General features: G+C 37.7%; 1 protein-coding gene across 8 annotated transcripts in view; it reads right to left on the bottom strand.

Moving 5' to 3' along the window:
* RBMS3 (RNA binding motif single stranded interacting protein 3) overlaps positions 1–20,345 on the bottom strand; it is a 684,622-nt gene that overhangs the window by 234,578 nt on the left and 429,699 nt on the right. For all 8 annotated transcript variants that reach the window (XM_055321498.1, XM_055321501.1, XM_055321500.1 and 5 more), the window contains exon 6: positions 4,098–4,177. In XM_055321498.1, the coding sequence (XP_055177473.1) occupies positions 4,098–4,177 (80 nt within the window). The remainder of the gene's footprint in view (positions 1–4,097; positions 4,178–20,345) is intronic.

The following is a 20,345-nucleotide window of genomic DNA, read 5'->3' on the forward strand; positions in this document are numbered from 1 at the left end:
ATACATGTCCTTATATGTGGAAGCCTTTTCCACATGGTGCATCATTCTGCTCCGGGGGCTCTTTGGAAGTGAACCTTTCAAGTTCATGCCCTACAGATCCCTGAAGTGTCTAGGAACTTACCCTTTGCTTTTGCCAGAGGTTTGAAAATGAAACGCTTTGGGGCTGCACAATGTTGCTGTGCAATTCATTATGGGACAAAGAAATGTCTGGGGTTAGGCAGGCAAGCAACTAATGATCCTTCATTTTGTCCAGAAAACATCAAGATCGATATGTAGGACATGCAACATTTATGGAACACTGTGTTTTCTTTTCCCTCTAGGGGAGGAAGAAAATACTAGATGATAGCTTTCTGCAGATGGCTACATGATTGACGCTGGCCTCTCTTCCCCACCTGCTAGTAGCAACATAGCTGCCTGATCCTGTACACATATACCAGAATTCAAATAACTTGATTTTTTAGCATGTATATTTAGCTTCATTGATCCAGGTAACCAAAATCTGGGGACAACGTTATAATTCAAAGTGAGCAGAACTAGTTCTGGAGGCTCTAATACACATTAATGACCCATGATGTATTCATTAAAATTAGATTTTTATGAACAAAAAGGAGGAGCCCAGAGAGAGAAAGTGTGAACCAAAAGAAGATATCTACGAAATGCCCTTCCAACTCACATAATCTGTCAGCAGGAATCAAAACTAAATAACATATGAATCATATTTAGTGAAAAAATTGTTGTTAGAATGACAAATCAAAACGGAAGTGGCAACAGAAATGTGGTCAAAGTTACATGTCTTTGTAAATATCTTAAATTACAATGTTTTTAAAATTTGAAATTCAGAGCAAGGCCGAAGTTTTGGGTTGAATTGGATTTTCTTCTTATTCTTGTATAGAAATAGCACTGTAGGGGATTTGGAAACTAGATGATCATCTCAGGAAAATAATTAACTTTGCATCTCCTTTATGAAGGACAGAAACCAAAATCGCACCGTATCTACCCAGTGACACGTGCACAGTTTCCCCACATCATCCCTAAATGGAGAAGTAAAGAATGCAAATGTGGTACCAATTGTTCTCTACTTGTTTAGCATAGGATAAAAGCAGCGGTCTAGTATAAGAAGGTGATTGACTTAACATGCAATCTTTTCTACAGCTATCTCAGGGTGTGAGAATCTCAGGTCATTACTGGAACTGTGGTGCATCAATTACACAACCTTATGGCATTGCATTGAAATAATCAATGAGTTTCCTAAAACCACAAACTTTTGAATTCAAAGATGCCAAATCTTGATAATGCAGAACATTGAGATTTTTTTTATACTCTTTTTTTTAAATTTTTTTTATTTATTTATGATTGTCACACAGAATGAGAGAGGGAGGCAGAGACATAGGCAGAGGGAGAAGCAGGCTTCATGCACTGGGAGCCCAACGTGGATTCGATCCCGGGTCTCCAGGATCGCGCCCTGGGCCAAAGGCAGGCACCAAACCGCTGCGCCACCCAGGGATCCCGAACATTGAGATTTTTATGATTTTTTGAATTCTATATTAGTTGTAGGTGGGTCTAAAGCTACAGTAAGATTGAAAAGGCTAGGAATTTGGTCATTTCTTTTGAAAATATCCAAGGAATCCCTTTCAATTTGATATCAGGGCCTTTAATAACATCCCCCTTGCAGCCTTCAAGTTAAAATAAAAAATTGGATTAAGATATGAGTTTTTGAAAATAACATTTCAATTATCTACAACAAACAAGCAGTGAGGACCAATAAAGGCAAACAGCATGTAGTCATATTTGATTATTCACATTCTGACCATGAATGAATCCAATGAGGGCCTTTTACTACTGGACCTACCAAAATACCCTCATTTTGCATTATATCCTATTTTATTCCATATCAAACTTAAATACTAAAGATGAAATATCTTCTGTTAATATTTGAAACTTTTACTAACCTCTGACTTTCAATGCATAAATATGCAAATTTAAGTAATGATGATCAAAATTGTATATTTAATTCTATTACATTAGTGCAAATCTCAGAAGCATAAACTTATATCGCTTAAGAATTTTATAACTGAGCATAATTATTTTACCTCTTGTGTTCCCACGAGACAAAAGTGAGTAAGAAACTCATAACCAAGTTCTTGCTATTCACAATGTTTCCATTGGGTGTAGCTATGATATTAGACAGGTTGATATCACAGCCTGTGTATTCAGGAAGGATGCCTAGACATTTGGGGATTTGTAGTGACTTTCTTTGTCTTTAGCATTAAATTGTATTAGTCAGCTATGTTCTATGGGGAAAACCAAATAATACAATTTCAAATCAATCAAGTCAACAAGGATTTCAATGTCTTTTCCGAAAATGAAGAAAGCAAAAAAAAAAAAAAAAAAAAAAAAAAAAAAACCTGAGATGTATTAAAACTTGAACCAATAATAATTTCTACATAATTTTCTCATTCTTATTTTTTTATAGAGCCATCTAATTCACACCTAGTTTGAATGCCTTCTATACAGATAGCCATCTGTTGGATAAAATGGGATAAATAAGGGGAGAATTCTCTAACAATGCAACCCCTCTATTCAATGATAGGACTGAGTGAAGTGTCTTAAAGTGTCTTTTATGCTAAAAGAAAAGAAAAAGTATTTCTCCTAAAATGCAAGGGCAGCTTACATGCTGAGATGAAAACTGCTAACTCTTCTCTTAACAACACCATATGTCTCCAATTGGATCATAATGTAGTTGGTTCTCAAGGGAATGTTACGCATGGAAGCTAACCAAATCGAGGCACAGGCGTTATTGTGTGTGCGCTCTGATTAACCAGAAGATGCTACTTTGGATTTTGCAGATCATCTAAGTGAGCGTCTGAAGGACCTTTCTCCTTTCCCGATACCTTCCCCAAATGAACCGAGTCGAGTCCTACCTAAAAGGACCCTGACCCCTCCACATTATTATTTCTCTTTTTATTCAGATTTCCTCTTTTATGTAGCCTCAGTACATTTTAAGGAACTGAAATATGCAACCCCTGAACTCTCTAACCATGTGTTTTAAATAGCAGACACATTACACAGCAAACACTATAGGAGCCCAGCTTAAAAAAATCAAAAGGAAAATATTATAAGACTTAAGAAGTCAGATTTTTCCCCTGAGAATCACCAAAAACGAAAGAGCAACCAATAAACCAATGTGCCTTAGTCAGATATTTCTTTATCCCCTCATTTTAAGTCTTCCTTTTTAGCACTTCATTCAATCTCTAATATTTGTGTGTATGCATAAGATATATTTTAAATTTATTCACTTAATATTAAATACTTGCTGTATGCACTACTACCAAATTAACAGCAAGTTAAAGCATTGCTAGCTTAAGCCCCAAATGCATGTGATTTATTCAATTCTTTATGGTGAATGTTATTTTTAGTAGCATAAACTTTTATCATCTTATGATATCTAGGAAAGCTTAAGGATTTTGCGTTGGGAAATGTGAAATGCCCTGGGACAGTCAAGATTGGTGCTTCTCAAATTATCTCTGATGAGTGGACAGTTTAAAAAAATCAATATGTCAGTAACTGATATATTTTTTAAAAAATATGAAATTATGCCTTTAGATTTCATAGCAATGTCAAGTTTCTAAATGCAAAAACAAAAATTCTAAATCCTTACTCTCACTTCCTGTACCCTTTTTGTGATGGACTGGTAAAAAATGTTTGGAAATTGGCATCAATTAGTGTACTTCACTGTGACTTATCACTGTTTAGATATAGTATAAAGGCAGAAATCAAGATACCAACATTAATGACAGGAGTCAGGACTTCCTTCACTTGAAGTACATTTTAAACTATTTGTAATGTATTTCTTCCAATTCACTTCAAGCAATCAGCAGCAGAGATTCAAAAGAAAGGCCAAAGAAGGATCATAAAGAAACCTTTGGTAGTTTTGAGAAAGATGAGTTTCTGTATACTGTTAAAAAACACACAATTATAAAAGCAACATTTTCATTCCCAGTGACCAACCAAGGGCTTTATCATATACTCATTCTAATAATAGCAATAAGCCTAGACACAAATGAACAAATGAATAATTGCTTAATGGTATCTCTTACCTGGGATGCCTGGTGGTGTTTTCAGATATTTTCCATTAAAATGTTGAATTACCACTTCACATTTTTCAGTAGACTCCATTCTGGAAAACGAGGTAAACAAGGGATCATATATTTTAATAAAGTTGTACATATTTGCAAAAAGTAAATAAAAAGGAAAAGGAAAATGGGAAAGCCATGGAAAAGCTTGAGTTGAGCATTCTACGAGAATTATCAAAGATTGCCGTGACCACCATGATTAGAATATCACAAACTCACCATTGCTAAGAGAATTATTTATTGCATTGAAAGTTGCCTATGTGGATGGACCTGTGCTGATTCCTCTCCCAGAAGTATACTGAGGCATTATCTTTTTTAATCCACAAAACAATGTCTGGCAATTGAAGGTGATCTATAAATATTTGTTGAATGTCTGAATTAGCAAACCTGAAATGGAGGTCTTTTTGCTCTTCACATCCAGGACTCCGAGGCTTACACAGACAAATGACCTTGGCAATAAGTGGCAGAGTTGAGATTTTAACTAAGGCTTGTCTAACACCAAAGTCGAACTGTAACCAGTAAGCTATTGTGCTAAGGGACTCCACAAAACATGCTGAGGAGATGTGGTGCATTTCCACCGCTTGCAGTCTAAAGCCATGATTAATACAATAATGTTATCATCAGCATCTTGACACTTTTATTGAAAACCCACTGGGTGGAGGCACAAAAGAGAATTATTTGAAGTCTCAAATGTGAGGGAAAAACATAAATATATAAACCTCAAGTCCTGAACTTTCTTAACTTTGAGTTTTGGAAATCCTCTATTTTTTTCATACTAGGAATCCATATTCCTAAACTAGGTTTCTTGGGCCAGATTTTGGCATCTCACTTGCAAGCTAATGAATCAACATTTTGAACTATACCATCATAATGCCACTATTGGCAGTGTTGCCTTATCCTAAGTAGACCAGAATTGGCAACATTTTCTAAATAATTAACTATAGCAGGGCTTTATTATTTTATAACATTGGATGGGGAAGATAAAAATTAAAGGGCTGATTCTGATTAAAAGAAATTAAGTGCCCCAAACACTACACCAGAGGCAAATACAAATTTAAAAAACAGCTCACACGCATATGAAAGAATGTGTATGAAATGTGTGAAATTTATCTAAAAGGCAAAGTATAATTTTGGATTTTCTGCTGTGTTATTAATATGAGTTTTCTTGGAATGAAGCAGTTTAATTCAAGTTATAAGACCTCCTTACACCTGAATTTTAAGAGTGTTTTCAGGAGTATATTACGTGTACAGGAAATAAGATAAGGAGAAAATATGTAAACAGACGCCAAGTAAGTTACACATTTATTACAGCTACAGACATTCAAATGTGAGAGGAATTTCAGAATCCAGGGAAACACTGAGAAGTGGGCACAGGAGATCAGAAGGGCCCTTAGAGAAGTCATTCAGGCAGGGGGCTGGCCTGGCCCAGTGTCCTTTTAGATAGGGTGAGATAAGCAGAACACTGTGCCTGAGTGGAAGGTTCACAGCAGCTGGGGTAACTCTTCAGGTTAAGAAATTCTAGATGGTATCAGGAGCATGTTCGGGGGAGGGAGGGGTTGTCATTATTTTATGACTCAATTACATAAAAACAAAAGAAGTCTTTTTAAAAAATATTTTATTTATTTATTCATGAAAGACACAGAGACAGAGGCAGAGGGAGAAGTGAGCTCCCTGTAGGGAGTTCTTGGGATCACACTCTGAGTGGAAGGCAGCTGCTCAACCACTGAGCCACCCAGGCATCCCAAAAAAGAAGTCTTTTCTGATGTATATTCCTATGAGGCATGGGATGGAGGCACATTTTGCTCTATAGCTACACATATAAATGGCAAATCTCTACCTACCAAGCAAAACTGACTTCCCTGGCATAAGACCAGCACAGAACGACACAGCCACGAACTGAGAATACACCTTTACTTGGTTTAAAACTCTGCTGGCAGCATCTTGAAATCTTGAATGATTTTCTAACAAGGAATCCTGCATTTTTATCTTTCAATGGGGGGGCAGGGTGTCCCACAAATTATGTTGCTTGTCCTGCTATGCCAAGAAGGTATAGGAAATGAATAGGTTATTATTCTTTTATCAAATGGCCCAAAGGATCCACATTGGTGTTATTTTGAAGAACATGTAAAAAAATAATCAATTTTATGCCCAAACGTGGGAAGAAAAACAACCACCAAACCTCTTTAAACTATAACGTACAATTTTAACAAATAAAAAATAAAAGCAAAGAGCATTTTGCTCGCTGCTTATTCACAAGTTCCTCCAAATCAGAAGATATTTGGGCTAGAAAGGCAAGATGAATCTTTCTCTATTCTGAATATTTAGCAATAGCTAAATACAATTTTCCTAACTCCTTCAAGTTTTTCTTTATATGGAATCTTAGTAAGTCTTTCAACCTGTTATTATTATTATTTTTTTTTTTTTTGAAGTAGGAAACTTGCATTTCTAGGAACAAAAGAATTCTAATTCTGTTCTTTCTATCTTCCCACAGGAGCTACTATCCATTGCCTCTTAGGGACGATAACCTTCCCTCCTACCAGATACATGAATGGGAGAGGAAATGTAAGCCCTTAATTACTACAGATGTTACTTTGTGGAATTTTTATTCTAGGAGAGCCACAGAATGAAAAGCTTAGGCCCCAGAGCCCCCTCCTTGTTCAATCTCTCTCTAGATACTCATCTGGATAAAAGGCAGTTAAGAATCTAAAGCTTGCTTGCAGGAGTCCTACAAATCAAATCCTTTCTCTTTGTCTTAAAATGACATGGAATTCTAAATGAAGACTAAAACTAGATTGGGGTGTGTGCACGTACTTGTTGATTCTAAATAATGTGTTTCAGGAAATACAGAAGAAGCTAGAGTAGGAAATCAGGTGGCTCACCCACTCTACCCACCTAAAATATTTTTGCTCCGGATTGAAAGCCCTCAAGTCTTCCCTTTTGGATTCTAAGTGCGATCATCTTTTCTTAAGGCTATTTTACAGCCGCACCTAGCCGGATGGGGGCTGTTTCTAGTAACACAAAGACAGCAGCGTAGATTGTTCACTTTGGCTTCATTCAGATTTAACTAAGTGAATGTCTGCAGTGAGCCTTTAGAGACTCTCCTCTCTGAAAGAATAAATGCAATAAAAGTCTGTTTTCTGTAGCTGCTGGCGCTTAGTGTCAAACCATGTTATGCTGCACCACCCAGCAGTGACAATTTCATTTTAATACACGGGGCACATTTTAACAAGGCAAAGCAGTCCCAGCAAAGGCAGCAATATAGGAGCTACCGAGGGAAAGGCTCGGTTCCTCGTGCATTTTATGTGGAAACGGAACAAAAGTGAGACTGGAGCTCTAGGGGGGAAGATAGTGCATTTGAATAGCCACCTTAGGAAGAATGCGCCCATTCTCTTCTCAAGTTTCACAATTAACTGCTTTGAAATGCCAGCTCAAGCTATCTGCAATCTGGCCCACGCTTCAGTTGAAACTGACACTAGCATTATCAAGTGAGTCTGAAAAGGCGGCAGCCAGACAAAGCTGCCTTTACATGTCCCTTTCAGACGGGCCCCTGAATCACTACAACCGCATCTATTCTTCCCAGGCGGTACCTGAACCCCCTCGAGTACCTCGGGACAGCTCGCGTGCCAGGCCAACCATTCACCCGAAGATACATTAATTAGGTTCTTACAAGGCTCCAATCATTGTATAAAGCTTCAGGGTTTTCTGTTAGGTCTGATGTTTAAATATAAATACACATTAAAGGTCCCATTTGACATTCTTTCTTGTCTCAGAGCCTAGGAACCTGGCTTCAGTCATTCAAAACAAACCACAGAATTGTGATTGAAAAAAAAAAAAATTTTTTTTTTTTTTTTTTAACCAGTTACTAAGGGGAGCCAGTTTCACAGCCAATACAATTCCCACAGGCAAGTTACATCAGAGGAGAGTTTGATCCAATATTAGTAGAATGTTCTGGGTCAGACTTAACACACAAAAGTGGAAAAGAATTTTGCAAAACCTTCTGCAGCCTACTTATCTCAGTTCAATAGAAAAATCTCTCAGTTTATGATCATAAAGCAAAAAGCATTATTAACCGTATATTTAAAACAAATCCACCCTGCCATTTATGTCGGTTAATTAGAGGTTTCCGCTATTGTGAAATTTTTGTGGTTTTGCAATCATGGGCTTTGTACAAATTATTGGCAACTTAGAATATCCAGCATTGTAAGCCAGTCTTCCATCTAAATCCGGCTAGAGTTATGCAAAGGGTCAACATTAATAGTTTTTTAAAAGTACTAAAATGTGCACTCCTTCCGAGATTTAAAAAATAAATTCCATCATTTGCTTCTTAATCTATCATAATGGAAAGAACAACAGTTGAGTCCCAGGTACAAAGATGAGTGAATGAGCTGAATTTTCTTCTTAGTCTTTACAATTTGTTTTCCACCTGCCAGATGCTCGACATTCTTAGGATACAAGTGTCATAAATGCCAAATAATGCAGCAGAGCTGCCTCTCTGCCATCTTTTTTTTTGCCCAAACCCAGACATTTGGGAAGTGTCTTATTCAGCAGTACAACACATTCCTCTTAGGAAACAAAATTGTGGACAATATTTGACTAACTAAAACCTACTTCAGAGTTTTAGAATTACAAAATTTTAGGACTAGAAATAACTCCAGGTATCTTCTAAATTATACAGATGAAGAAATTAACACTAGTTGCCTTCCCTAGAGACTAGTCAATGGATGAACCTGGAAGAGAGCCTTTGTCTCTTGACTCTCTGTTCAGATGGCTTACCTGGAAGGGATGGAGTTCCATTGCTAGCCTCCATCATCCCTCCTGATTCCCTGTACCCATCTACTTTAATGTGTTCTGATGCTGATAGATTGTGCTACTTCCATTTTGTTCAGTCTCTGTTACCTGGAGCAGTTGTTTGCAAAAACGGAGATATACCTTCATCTGATGTGACTGAAAAGGGCACTTAACCTCTACGGTATTCTTTTCTAAAACCTATACATCATATGGATCCTATCATGAGAAAAACATCAGACAAACCCAGAACTGGAGACATTCCCTGGGATACTTGGCTAGTGCTACTCAGGAAAAACAAGGAAAGTCTGAGAAATTGTCGTAAACCATAACAGATTGATGAAACATAACAACTAAGTACAAAAATGGTATTCTGCATTGGATTTTGGAACAGAGAAAGCGTATCAGTGGAAAAGCTGGTGAAATCCAAACAAAGTCTGGAGTTTAGCTAATAGTAATGTATCAATGTCAGTTTCTTAATTTTGATATATACACCAAGGTAATGTAAGATGTTAATAATGGGGGAAAATGGGCGTGGTGTATATGGGAACTCTTTATTACCTTTGTAACTTTTCTTCTAAATTAAACTTATTCCAAAGTAAAATGTTTATTTTAAAATGACTGTACATTACAATTATTAGGAAACTATTTTTAAAAATACCAATGTCTGGGCCACAGCCCAGGAGATTCTAATTTAACTGCTTTGGCATGAAGTCTAGGCACATACTTTTCAAAGCTACTCAGGTGATTCCAGTGGGCAGCCGGGATTGAAAACCACTGTTCTGGAGCTGTTTGTCCAAACTAGAAATCATGGGCTGAATTCAGCCTTTAGGTAGAAAGTTTTGTTTGGACTACAAAAAGGTTTTGGGGAATCTGAAATAATTGTCAACATTTAAAGAGTGGGAGACTTCACATGAAGTGGATTGGATTCCTGATTCCTCTTGAAAGATGATATGCTCTGATCCATATTTTCTGCACAGCAACCATGGTACAATAAAAATGGATTTAATCTTTGTCCCTGGTTTCTAACACATAACTCCTAAAGCCGTGTTATATCCTGAGTGAAAGGAATGTCCTCTGTTATTTATAATAAGGCCCTTTTGGCCATACCTGAGTTTATGAGTTCAGAGAGCTTCCGGGTTGGTGAACATATGGATTTGCTGGGAGGGTGGTGCTCCCAGGGAGGACAGGGAAGCTCTGAGCTACTCCTTATACCCCATATCTTGCCCTTTATATCTCTTTGAGTTGTGTCCTTTGTGATATACAAGTAAACATAAGTAAATTGTTTGCATGAGTTCTGTTGGTTGTTCTAGTAAATCAGCAAACCTGAGGGGGTCAACCCCTGAATTTGTAGTTGGCTTGGTAGCAATGTGGGGAGCTCCTATCATTTGGGGCTGCTGTCTGAAGTGGAAACAGTCTTCTGGGACTGAGCCCTTAAACCTACGGGGTCTGTGGATAATTCCACATAGTGTTAGAATGGAATCAAACTGCTGGACACCCAGTTGGTGTCAGTTAACTAAAGAACTGATGTTGAAAAACAACACATATTTATTGTTAAAAAAAAAACCCACACATTTGGTTTTAGAAGGGATGTCATCATAGCAACCATGACTTGAATTTCAACTGTTGAACAGTTGCTTTCTTTAAACAGAACCAGTTTGCCATCATTCCTACCATCCTGTATCAATTGCCAATGCTAAGGTAAAATAGCAGATGTTTAGCTATTATTAACTTTGCACAATTTTTCTCTCCTTTTTTTTAATTGTAAGGTCAAGGGGAAAGAAAAATTGTCAGTTTGCCCATGCATTTTCTGATGTTTTCTATTACCCCTCTATGATTTCTCTGCTCTATGCCTCAAAGAAGTGATCCATCTGTGAACTGTGTCCTCTTAGCTTTTTTATCTGTCTGATGGCTCTTCATTGGCTTCAGTCACTTGAGACCTGGTAGGAGTAGAGGAGTCTGGCTGGTTCCTCCTTATTCTCTCCAGGCTTCGGCACTGCCTCTCTGGCTAGGATTGCATCCCTCCCTGTCTCCAGCTATTCCAGCCAGCCCCTGCCTCCAAGGCTCTGGGGCTCACTGGCTCTGGGAACACTCTTCCATCCGCCTTCAGCTGTTTCGGGGTGGTAAAAGCTTCCTTCTGCTGATCATCTCTGGGTATCTCAACATCCTTTGTCAGTTCCCTTCACTCTATCCACACACGTTTGTAAATCCTGCTTCACTCTAGTCTCTTCAGTTGAATCATTTAGGGTGAAATTCTGTCTGTAGCCAGCATGCTGATGGCTATGCCATAAAGCTATCAACACTCAAGGAACAAAATTATCCTGGAGGCTGTGTGTTTTAGGAAATATGCAAGGGGGAGAAAAAAAGGTTCCTTTTACACCAGTCTGGGAATTACTTGTCACTTAGATTATCTGTCTACCTCCGGTTGACATCATAACCTGAATCTGTCTTTTAACCATAGATTGTTTCAAAAGAGTTTTGGTGAAGAAATGGAAGCAAATTAAATTAAAAACATTAAAACTGAGATAAAAGAGGAATCAATAAGTATAATATGTTCAGATGGAGAAAACTCCTACCACTAAATGCCACTGGAATTCATTATCACTTTTTTTTTTAAGATTTTATTTATTTATTCGACAGAGAGAGAAAGAGCACAAGCAGGAAAAGTGGCAGAGAGAGAGGGAGAAGCAGGCTCCCTTCCCCTCTGAGCAGGGAACCAGAGCAGTGCTCTCAGGACCCAGAGATCATGACCCAAGTTGAAGGCAGATGCTTAACCAACTGAGCCACTCAGTGCCTTCACCCCCATTATCACTTTTAATCAATCTCTTTGAGCTGCAGGCACATTTGATTCCTAGATATTATTATCTGTTACATCTCTTTTCTTTCCTCTATTAAACAGCAATTTTCCCTTTTTTCTGTTTCCTAGATGTGTCAAACTCAGCCCCATCTTAGATCTCTGCCTGCCTTTGCCAGGATTCCCTATCCAACCCCACCAAGAGACTCTCATCCTGGTTCCTTCTCACCATCTGGATCTCAGCCTAAACGCTCTCTCTTAAGAGAACTTTCCTGTCCTTGACTTCCAGACTCTCATTCTGCCATGCTCACCTTTGTATCTCTATGTTTTATTTTGGCTTAAATTATTTTATATGGATTATTTGATATTATTTTATATTTTCCTATTTGTTTGGTTTCATTTTTGTTGTTTCCCCAGTCTTGTAGAATGTCAAATATTTTTCTTTTGTGTACCCTTCTGAATTACTGTATTTAGAACAGTTACTGACATCTTATAGTGCTCAAGACATACTTATTGGGTGAAATGAATGAATGAAGGAATGAATGAATGAAAAAATGTAAATGTAAAATGAAGTACATTTCACATATCAGAAAGGGAGGCTCAGAGAGTTTATGTATCTTGTTCAAGAACACAGATAGGAGGTGCAGAAATAAGATGCAGAAATAAGACGTAAGCTATTTTCCAGAAAGCCATGTTCATAACCAAGCAGAGTGAGTGTATGGATGATCCAACTCACAGACACCAGAGAATACAGGAAAGATGCTAAATAAAGAGACTCACACTAGTGAGTCCAAATGACATTTCTCAGTCTTTCTTTTTTATTGGTGGGAAACAGAAAACCTATCTCATATCCCCACAGCCTTCACATGGCCCAAGAGTCCCCATCACAGTTTGTGCTTACAACCCGCACAGAGCAAAGAAACCTTAGAGGCCCTCAGCACACTTAATGGCTTACTGTTTCCAACCCCGAGGTAACAAAGTTCTCCAATTTCAGTTTCACATGAGTAAATAATATTCAGAACCCTCCTCTCATCCTACAGAGGATGATCTTTGGGGTCCAGTCATTCCAATTTTGTAATGATAAAACAATAATGTATATATTTCCCTCTCGCTAAGTTTTTATAAAGCCAAGTGTAGAGCAAAAATTGATTCCAGGACATTTCAAAATTATAGATTATTTGATGCTATTTAATCCATTTGTTTGATTGGCTGACTGGTAGGTTGGATGGTTAGTTGGTTGGGGTCTTGAAATCCAGGGCTCCAAATATATGGAAAAGAAAGAAGAATGTTCTTCCATATATCTTGCTGTGATCATGACTTATAGATACTTATGGACAGTGAATGAAAGAAAAAGACACAATATGCAGAAACAGATCAAGATAAATGAAGAAACACAAAACAAGAACAAAGATCCAGAACCTGAAGGATGGAGAGTTTACTCTCCAGTAGATCACATTTGCTGGCAAATTGCATGAGGAATTAAGATTACCAAATAGAGTAACAGACCTTATTCTCTTCAGTCTTAGTAAACACTGTAACCTCTTTCTGTGCAAACGCATCTATGGTTTGGAGATGACTGATCACTAAATTTACATTTTGGAGATTTTCTTTGTTCACATTTGATTTCCTACTTCCAGGTAGGTTTGAGGAAGAAATGGCAAAAGAATAGCCAAAACAGCAAGGGGGAGAATTTATAACACCAAGAGAGATTCAATCAGATCAACAGATACGATTGAAACATATTCCAAACAATGAAAATTCGATAAGCTTGATGGTCATTTTAAAGGGTCTTATATCTATGCTACCTGCATAGGAAGCACTGGTATTTGTCTTATAATTTTAAAAATTCTTTTATTTTCATTATGCTGATTCTGAGTCAAAGTTTCACTATATTCCAGGAGGGGAGAAGATAGGGAGCAAGAAATATCAGGGAGTAGATAGCAAATCAAAAAAATTTTAAAGATATTCAAAGCTCATAAAAGAAAATAAAGTATTTTTAACCTACTATTTATACTGATTTTTAATAATCAGGCTGATATTTGCCTATAACCTCAATTATTATTATTATTATTATTATTATTTTACTTAGCAAAAAGAAAACACTAAAACTATTTAATTGGAAAACTTGTTCATTCAGTAGGGAGAGGTAGAACATATGTTAAAAGTCATTCAAACAAAATTCCATGAGAATCAAATGAAGAGCACCGAAGAGAGGTGAAAAAGATTACAAAATACAAAGGTCTCTGTGCTCAGTGGTCTCTCACGCTCTTTAGCTCACCAGGGGACAGTAAATGTATTTTTAAAGAGGGTCTATGTTCCCAGATGTTGAAGCTGGATTAATTGTGAATGTTTACCTCCCCCCCCCACCACCCCACCCCCGCCATCACTTCAGCACTCTGGGTCATTCTTTCCCCGCCTCACATAACAGTCTTTCAATGTGATTTTTGTTAGACAAACGGTTTCATGTTTCTGGGAATGGGAAATGAATAACATGAACACGCAGTCATGTCCGTCCAGCCTCAGGCTGATTTATGCTCTGATCCTCACCCTGGAAGGCAAGGTAGTCTGTTGGCACCCGTTAGCTCTGCAGTAGTGAGTCTGACTTGTCTGATGGTCAGCATTCCCACCGTAAACTTCTGTTTTTGGAGGTTTATGACTTGGCTATAAAATGCTACCTAGATGGCGGTGGATCTTACAAATTGTTTTAAGTTACAAGAGAGTAAAAAAAATAGATAAATAAATAAAATAAAATAAAATATCTGTAATTTCAGATATATTTGGTGCTTCTTGGACTTTGAAAAGCCTGTAATTGTGCCGTCTGTGCACCCAACTGGCATTCAAATTTATGCTTTGAAGTTCAGTGTTTTAAATATAAAATGAAGATATTACCTTTACTTTGAAGAGATGGTTATTAAAGGAGATTAATGTATAGCTTGAGAGCAAAATAATAATGGGGGGATTTCTTTCTAATTAAAGAATTTTAGCATCTCTTGCCCATGAATCAAGGACCCCATCTGGTGATTAGAAGTGACCAATGGTAATATTTAAAATGAAGCCTGCTGGGACACCTGGGTGGCTCAGTCAGTTAAACAACTGACTCTTGGTTTCCGCTCAGGTCATGATCTCAGGGTCTTGAGATCAAGCCCCATGCTCAGTGCGGAGTCTGCTTGAGATTCTCTCCTTCTTCCTCTGTTCCTACTCCCACTGATGTGCATGCGAGCTCTCTCTCTCTCTCTCTCTCTATATATATATATATATATAAATAAATAATTAAATACATAAATAAATAAATAAATAAACATACAAACAAGTAAGTAAGTAAAATATTTAAAATGAAGCCTGATTAAAAAAAAATTTACTCAGGTTACATGAATTGAGAGAGTCAAAAATTCAAGAGATAGCCATGATTTACCAGGCACAATTGCAGGCCTACTGTTCTTCCAATCAAATAACATTTTCTTTTAATAATGCCTGTGGCACTGTGAACTTTTAGAGGAAGAAATAATTTGTAAATCAATAATAGCTGAGCTGATGCTACTGCAGTTTCCTCTAAAATCCCAGGACACCCATCCCAGAATTGGCTTATCATTATCATCAAATGCTACCACCCTGCACAGTTAGAGTCAAAAACAAACAAAAGCAAAACCTTAACACTTGAAGTTATTTCATTTGTTCATCATCAAAAATTTACTGAAGATTAATAATGTGCCAGACAATTTTCTAGGTGCTGGGACAGACATGAGTAAGAACAAGATCTGGTCCCTATATCTGGAGAACAGGAAGGGAGATGGATTCATGACTAGTATATTTGACAAAGTGATTCAGTGTGATAGAGATGTCAACAGGAATTAACTCCATCAAAAATTTTTTTCTAGGAATGAAGCCCAGCAATTTGAGATTTTACAGGCCTTCCAGATGATTTGAGAACCAGTCTGATGCCTGAAGGCAATGCTTTTTAATGTTTAGAGAGCAAGAGAGTCACCTAAGTGCTTGTTAAAGCACAGATTGCTGCACCCCATCCACTGCCCACCATTGCTGATTCAGTAAGTCTGGGATACAGCTCCAAAATTGCATTTCTAACAATTTCCCAAGCAATGCTGAGGTTTCTGTCCTGGAAACTACACTTTGAGAACCATTGTCCCAAGGCATTTATTGTACATAATCCATTAACTTCTCTCACCAGCTATGCAATATCTTGGAAAGAAGTAAGAAAACTGTCACTCAAGTCATCTCTGTTTTGTGGTTCAGAGGGAGACCTCTGAATGAGAGTGGCTGAACAACAGGAAAAGGATGATATTTTAAAAAGAAGGAAAACTGTGTAAAAGTTAATTTGTGAATGATTGAGTTTTGTTAAAGCAACAGCCAGGGTAGTTTGAGAAAATGCAGAGCAAATGCCCAAGTGTGAGGAAAGAGAAACCTGAGCAGACCCACTGACATATGATGTAGTTAACATTATTTTCTCACATCATCAAATTAGGTAGATCATGTGGGATCCTGCTCCTTGAAATTTCAACTCTAAGACACATGGAGAATGAAATACTGATTCTTCATCAGTTTCTTGGCTTCTTACAAAAGAGGCAGATTCATATTTTCTTTTGATTTCTTACACCTAAGAAACTGATTTGAACCTATTTGAACCAATCCACATGCTTCTTTCTGAAATTGGAAAATAACATGACTTAGAGTATGCAGACCTAAGTTTCAGTATTGGAATATGACTGGTAATTCATATTCAAAGCTCAGAATTTTAAATGGCCATTGTTTGGGGGTTTAGTCATTCAGGAACTTCATAGGAAGGCAATTATGCTAACTACCATCTACCCATCCATCCTTCCAACAGTGAAAAGGAAACATGACTTAAGGATATGTATAATACAGAGAATGAAGACAAAGATTAAATAATGAATTCTTTATGATTTTGACAAATTTTCTTTGGGGAAAAACAAAACAAAACAGAAAACCCATAAACTTTGACAGGAGCTATAACCAGACCATTTAACTTTGAAAGCTGGAGTTTGTGGTCAGTAAAGGGTTCTCTGAAGAAAACACGTTTAAGCTAATACCTAAAGGATATGATGGCAGAAACCAGGGTAAGAGTCATGGAAAGTGTAACAGTCAAGAAGGGCTTCTTGCGCCCAGGATAGGCGACAGGAAGGCACAGAAGGCCAGGAAGGTGAGTGATGTCAGGAATGATCATGTCAGGGATGATGGCGGAGAGGCTGGTAAATCCAATCATATGGAGGGATATAAACAGTACCCTGACATGATCAGATTTTTATTTTATTTTTTTAAATATTTTATTTATTTATTTATTCATAAAGACAGAGACAGAGAGAGAGAGAGGCAGAGGCACAGGCAGAGCACAGGCAGAGGGAGAAACAGGCACCATACAGAGAGCCTGACGTGGGACTCGATCCAGGGTCTCCAGGATCACACCCTGGGCTGCAGGTGGTGCTAAACCGGGGCACCACCGGGGCTGCCCTCAGATTTGTATTTTAAAGAATCATTTGTAGCTTCTGCATGCAAATTGCACTAAAAGAGGGAAGCTGCATTCAGAGCAGGCATAAAAGAATAATTTAAAATTCCCACTTTTCCTCAGCTCCTAAAGGGGAAACAAAAACTATCAGATTTACTCTTTCATGATATCATATACTATAATGATAGTGTTGCCTGTTTACAATGTGCATTTCTTGGTTCTTCACTAAGAAGAACTGTGGCGGGCACTGAGGTGGGCACTTGACGGGATGAGCACTGGGTGTTATTCTGTATGTTGGCAAATTGAACACCAATAAAAAATAAATTTATTAAAAAATAAAAATAAAAAATAATAAAAATAAAAATCTGTTGAGATGAAAAAAATAAAAAATAAAAAAATAAAAAAAAGAATATTCTTCATTTTAAGCAAACTGAAAGTGTATAGAGAAGACAAAAGTGAGAGAAAGGAACAGCCCAATCTCTGTGTTATAAGCTGAATTGCGCCTATATTGTGACATACAAATTCCTATGTTGAAGTCCCAGGCCCCAGTACTTCATAATGTGACTATATATGGAGATAGGGCCTTATATGGGTGGGCCCTCATCCAATCTGACTGAGGTCCTTTACTTTCCTTTTTAAAGATTATTTACTTATTTGAGAGAGAGAACATTCATGGGAGAGCAAGGGTAGAGGGAGGCATAGGGAGACAGAGAAGCAGACTCCCTGGGCAGCCCAGGTGGCTCAGTGGTTTAGTGCTTCCTTCGGCCCAGGGCCTGATCCTGGAGAGCCGGGATCAAGTCCCATGTCAAGCTCCCTGCATGAAGCGAGCTTCTCCCTCTACCTGTAAATCTGCCTCTCTCTCTCTCTCTCTCTCTCTCTGTGTGTGTGTCTCATGAATAAATAAATAAAATCTTAAAAAAAAAAAAAAAAGAAGAAGCAGACTCCCTGTTGAGCAGCAAGCCTGACAACGGGGGGCTCTCGATCCCAGACCCAGGGACCATGACCTGAGCCAAAGGCAGATGCTTAACTGACTGAGCCAGTCAGGTGCCCTGATATTTTTAAATTTATTTTTAAATTAAGTTCATGTTATGTTATTTTTAATTTAAATTATTTTTAAATTAAGTTATTTGAATAACTTAAATAATTTAAATAACTTAAATAATTAAATTTTTAATTCAAGTTATTTTTAAATTAAGTTATTTAAATAATCTCTAACCCAATATAGGACCTGAAACTATGACCCCGAGGTCAAGAGTCACATGCTCTTCTGACTGAGCCAGCCAGGCACCCATGACTGATTCCCTTTTTAAAAAGAAGATAGTAAGACATAGAGAGGGAAGACCATGTGAAGACACAGGGAAAAAAAGGCCATCTATAAGACAGAGGGAAAGGCCTCAGAGGAAACCAAACCTACTAGTACCATGATCTTGGACTTCTAGCTTCCAGACATTTTCAACATTTAACCTACCCAGTCTGTTGTATTCTGTTATGGAAGCCCTAGCAAATTAATGTACTCTGTACCAAAAGCCCTTAACTTAAAAAAAACAAAGAAAAAAGAAAAAGAAAATCACTATAAATCTTAGAAAATGTTTTTCCCTGATAAAGTTGAAATATGTTCATTTCACACCAGAAGTACAAATGAAGGAGAAACTAATTTGTTAGTTTTTTGGGGAATGAGAAGTGGGAGAAGAACCAAAAGAATGTGAATGCTGTTTCAGCCGTCATTTCAGTGAATCCCCACACTGGCCAGTCCTGAACAGCTGCTTATCCACTATCCAACAATGATACACTGACAAAATTCAGAGACTCAGGTGATGTGATTAGCTCTGCCTTGACCATGCAAATGAGCAGTTATCAATGATCTGAAAAAGTGAATGCCTCAAACATAAATGCAAGGGAGGGAGATTTCCTTCATTCTGCTTATTTCTCCTCAAATCATCATGCATCTCGTATATGTCTACCAGTCTACTAGAAAATGGTGGAGATAAGAATTTTAAGATAAGGTCCATTTGTAGGAAGTCAAGTCAGAGATTGGTTTATACTTATTTAACTTTTTTTTTTTTTTAAGATGGAGAGAGAAAGTGAGTGTAGGAGGGGCAGAGGGAGAGAGAGAATCCCTGGCTGGCTTCATGCTCAGGACAGAGCCTGATGTGGGGCTTGATCTCAAAACCCTGAGATCATGCCCCAAGCTGAGGTCAAGAGTCAGACACCTAACCAAATGAGCCACTGAGGTACCCCTACAATTTGTTATCTTTCAAAGTGGGTTAATGAAAGTTGATTTGGAATGGTTTCCATATAATGATGGGGTTCATTATAGATGGACCTGTCTGCAATGGGCTGACTTCCAGATGACACTAGCATCCATTCACTCATCCATGTTAAGTCAGCTTGAGACACATCAACACACCAAGCCATGGAGACACAGCTTTTACTCTCGTTCTTTGCTGTTGAGCAGTTTCTTTTTCTCTGTGGTTTCTTATGCTTTGTTTTTCATGAAAGCACAGCAGGTACAACCATTTTAACTCCAACCCTGGCTGAGATCTTCTTTTGTAAACATCCCCTTAAAGTTAAGATGAAACTACTTTTCTTTCTCTGACAATGAAAAAAGTGCAATTTGCTTTTTTCTGTTCTGTGTAAAACATCAAAACTACACAGCCAGGTCCTCTTAAATGCAAATGCCCTCCTAACTCCCCCTTATATTTCTGGGTTCCTTGGGACTTCCCAGCAATTCCTTCCTTCTCTTGACTGAGAAATTCTATTGTCTCCTTCTTTGGAAATCAATGCAAAAGCATTTGGATGCTTTGTTCACCACATGGGCTCTTTAGCTTTGGGGTACTGGGCATTTATTACCACTAGCAGAGATTGGCAGCATCTGATTTTGCTAATATACAGGCATAGAGAGAACTGGGAACTGGGTATGCATATCATTATGACCTGAGACACATATAACCATTCTATGTACATATTTTAAGCAAGCATAACATATTTATAATTACATTGGAATTCTTTGGATTGAAGCAAAGATACGGAGTTGGTTTGGAAAGCTACTTTTTGTCAGGGAGAGAGTAAAATATTCTATTGCTTTGGGCCCTAGTGCTAGAAAGGAATGGAATTAAATGGGAATAAGGAGGGAAGGCAAAAAATACATGTACATGTA

This window comes from Nyctereutes procyonoides, unplaced genomic scaffold, assembly GCF_905146905.1.
Source record: "Nyctereutes procyonoides isolate TBG_1078 unplaced genomic scaffold, NYPRO_anot_genome, whole genome shotgun sequence".
NCBI lineage: Eukaryota > Metazoa > Chordata > Mammalia > Carnivora > Canidae > Nyctereutes > Nyctereutes procyonoides.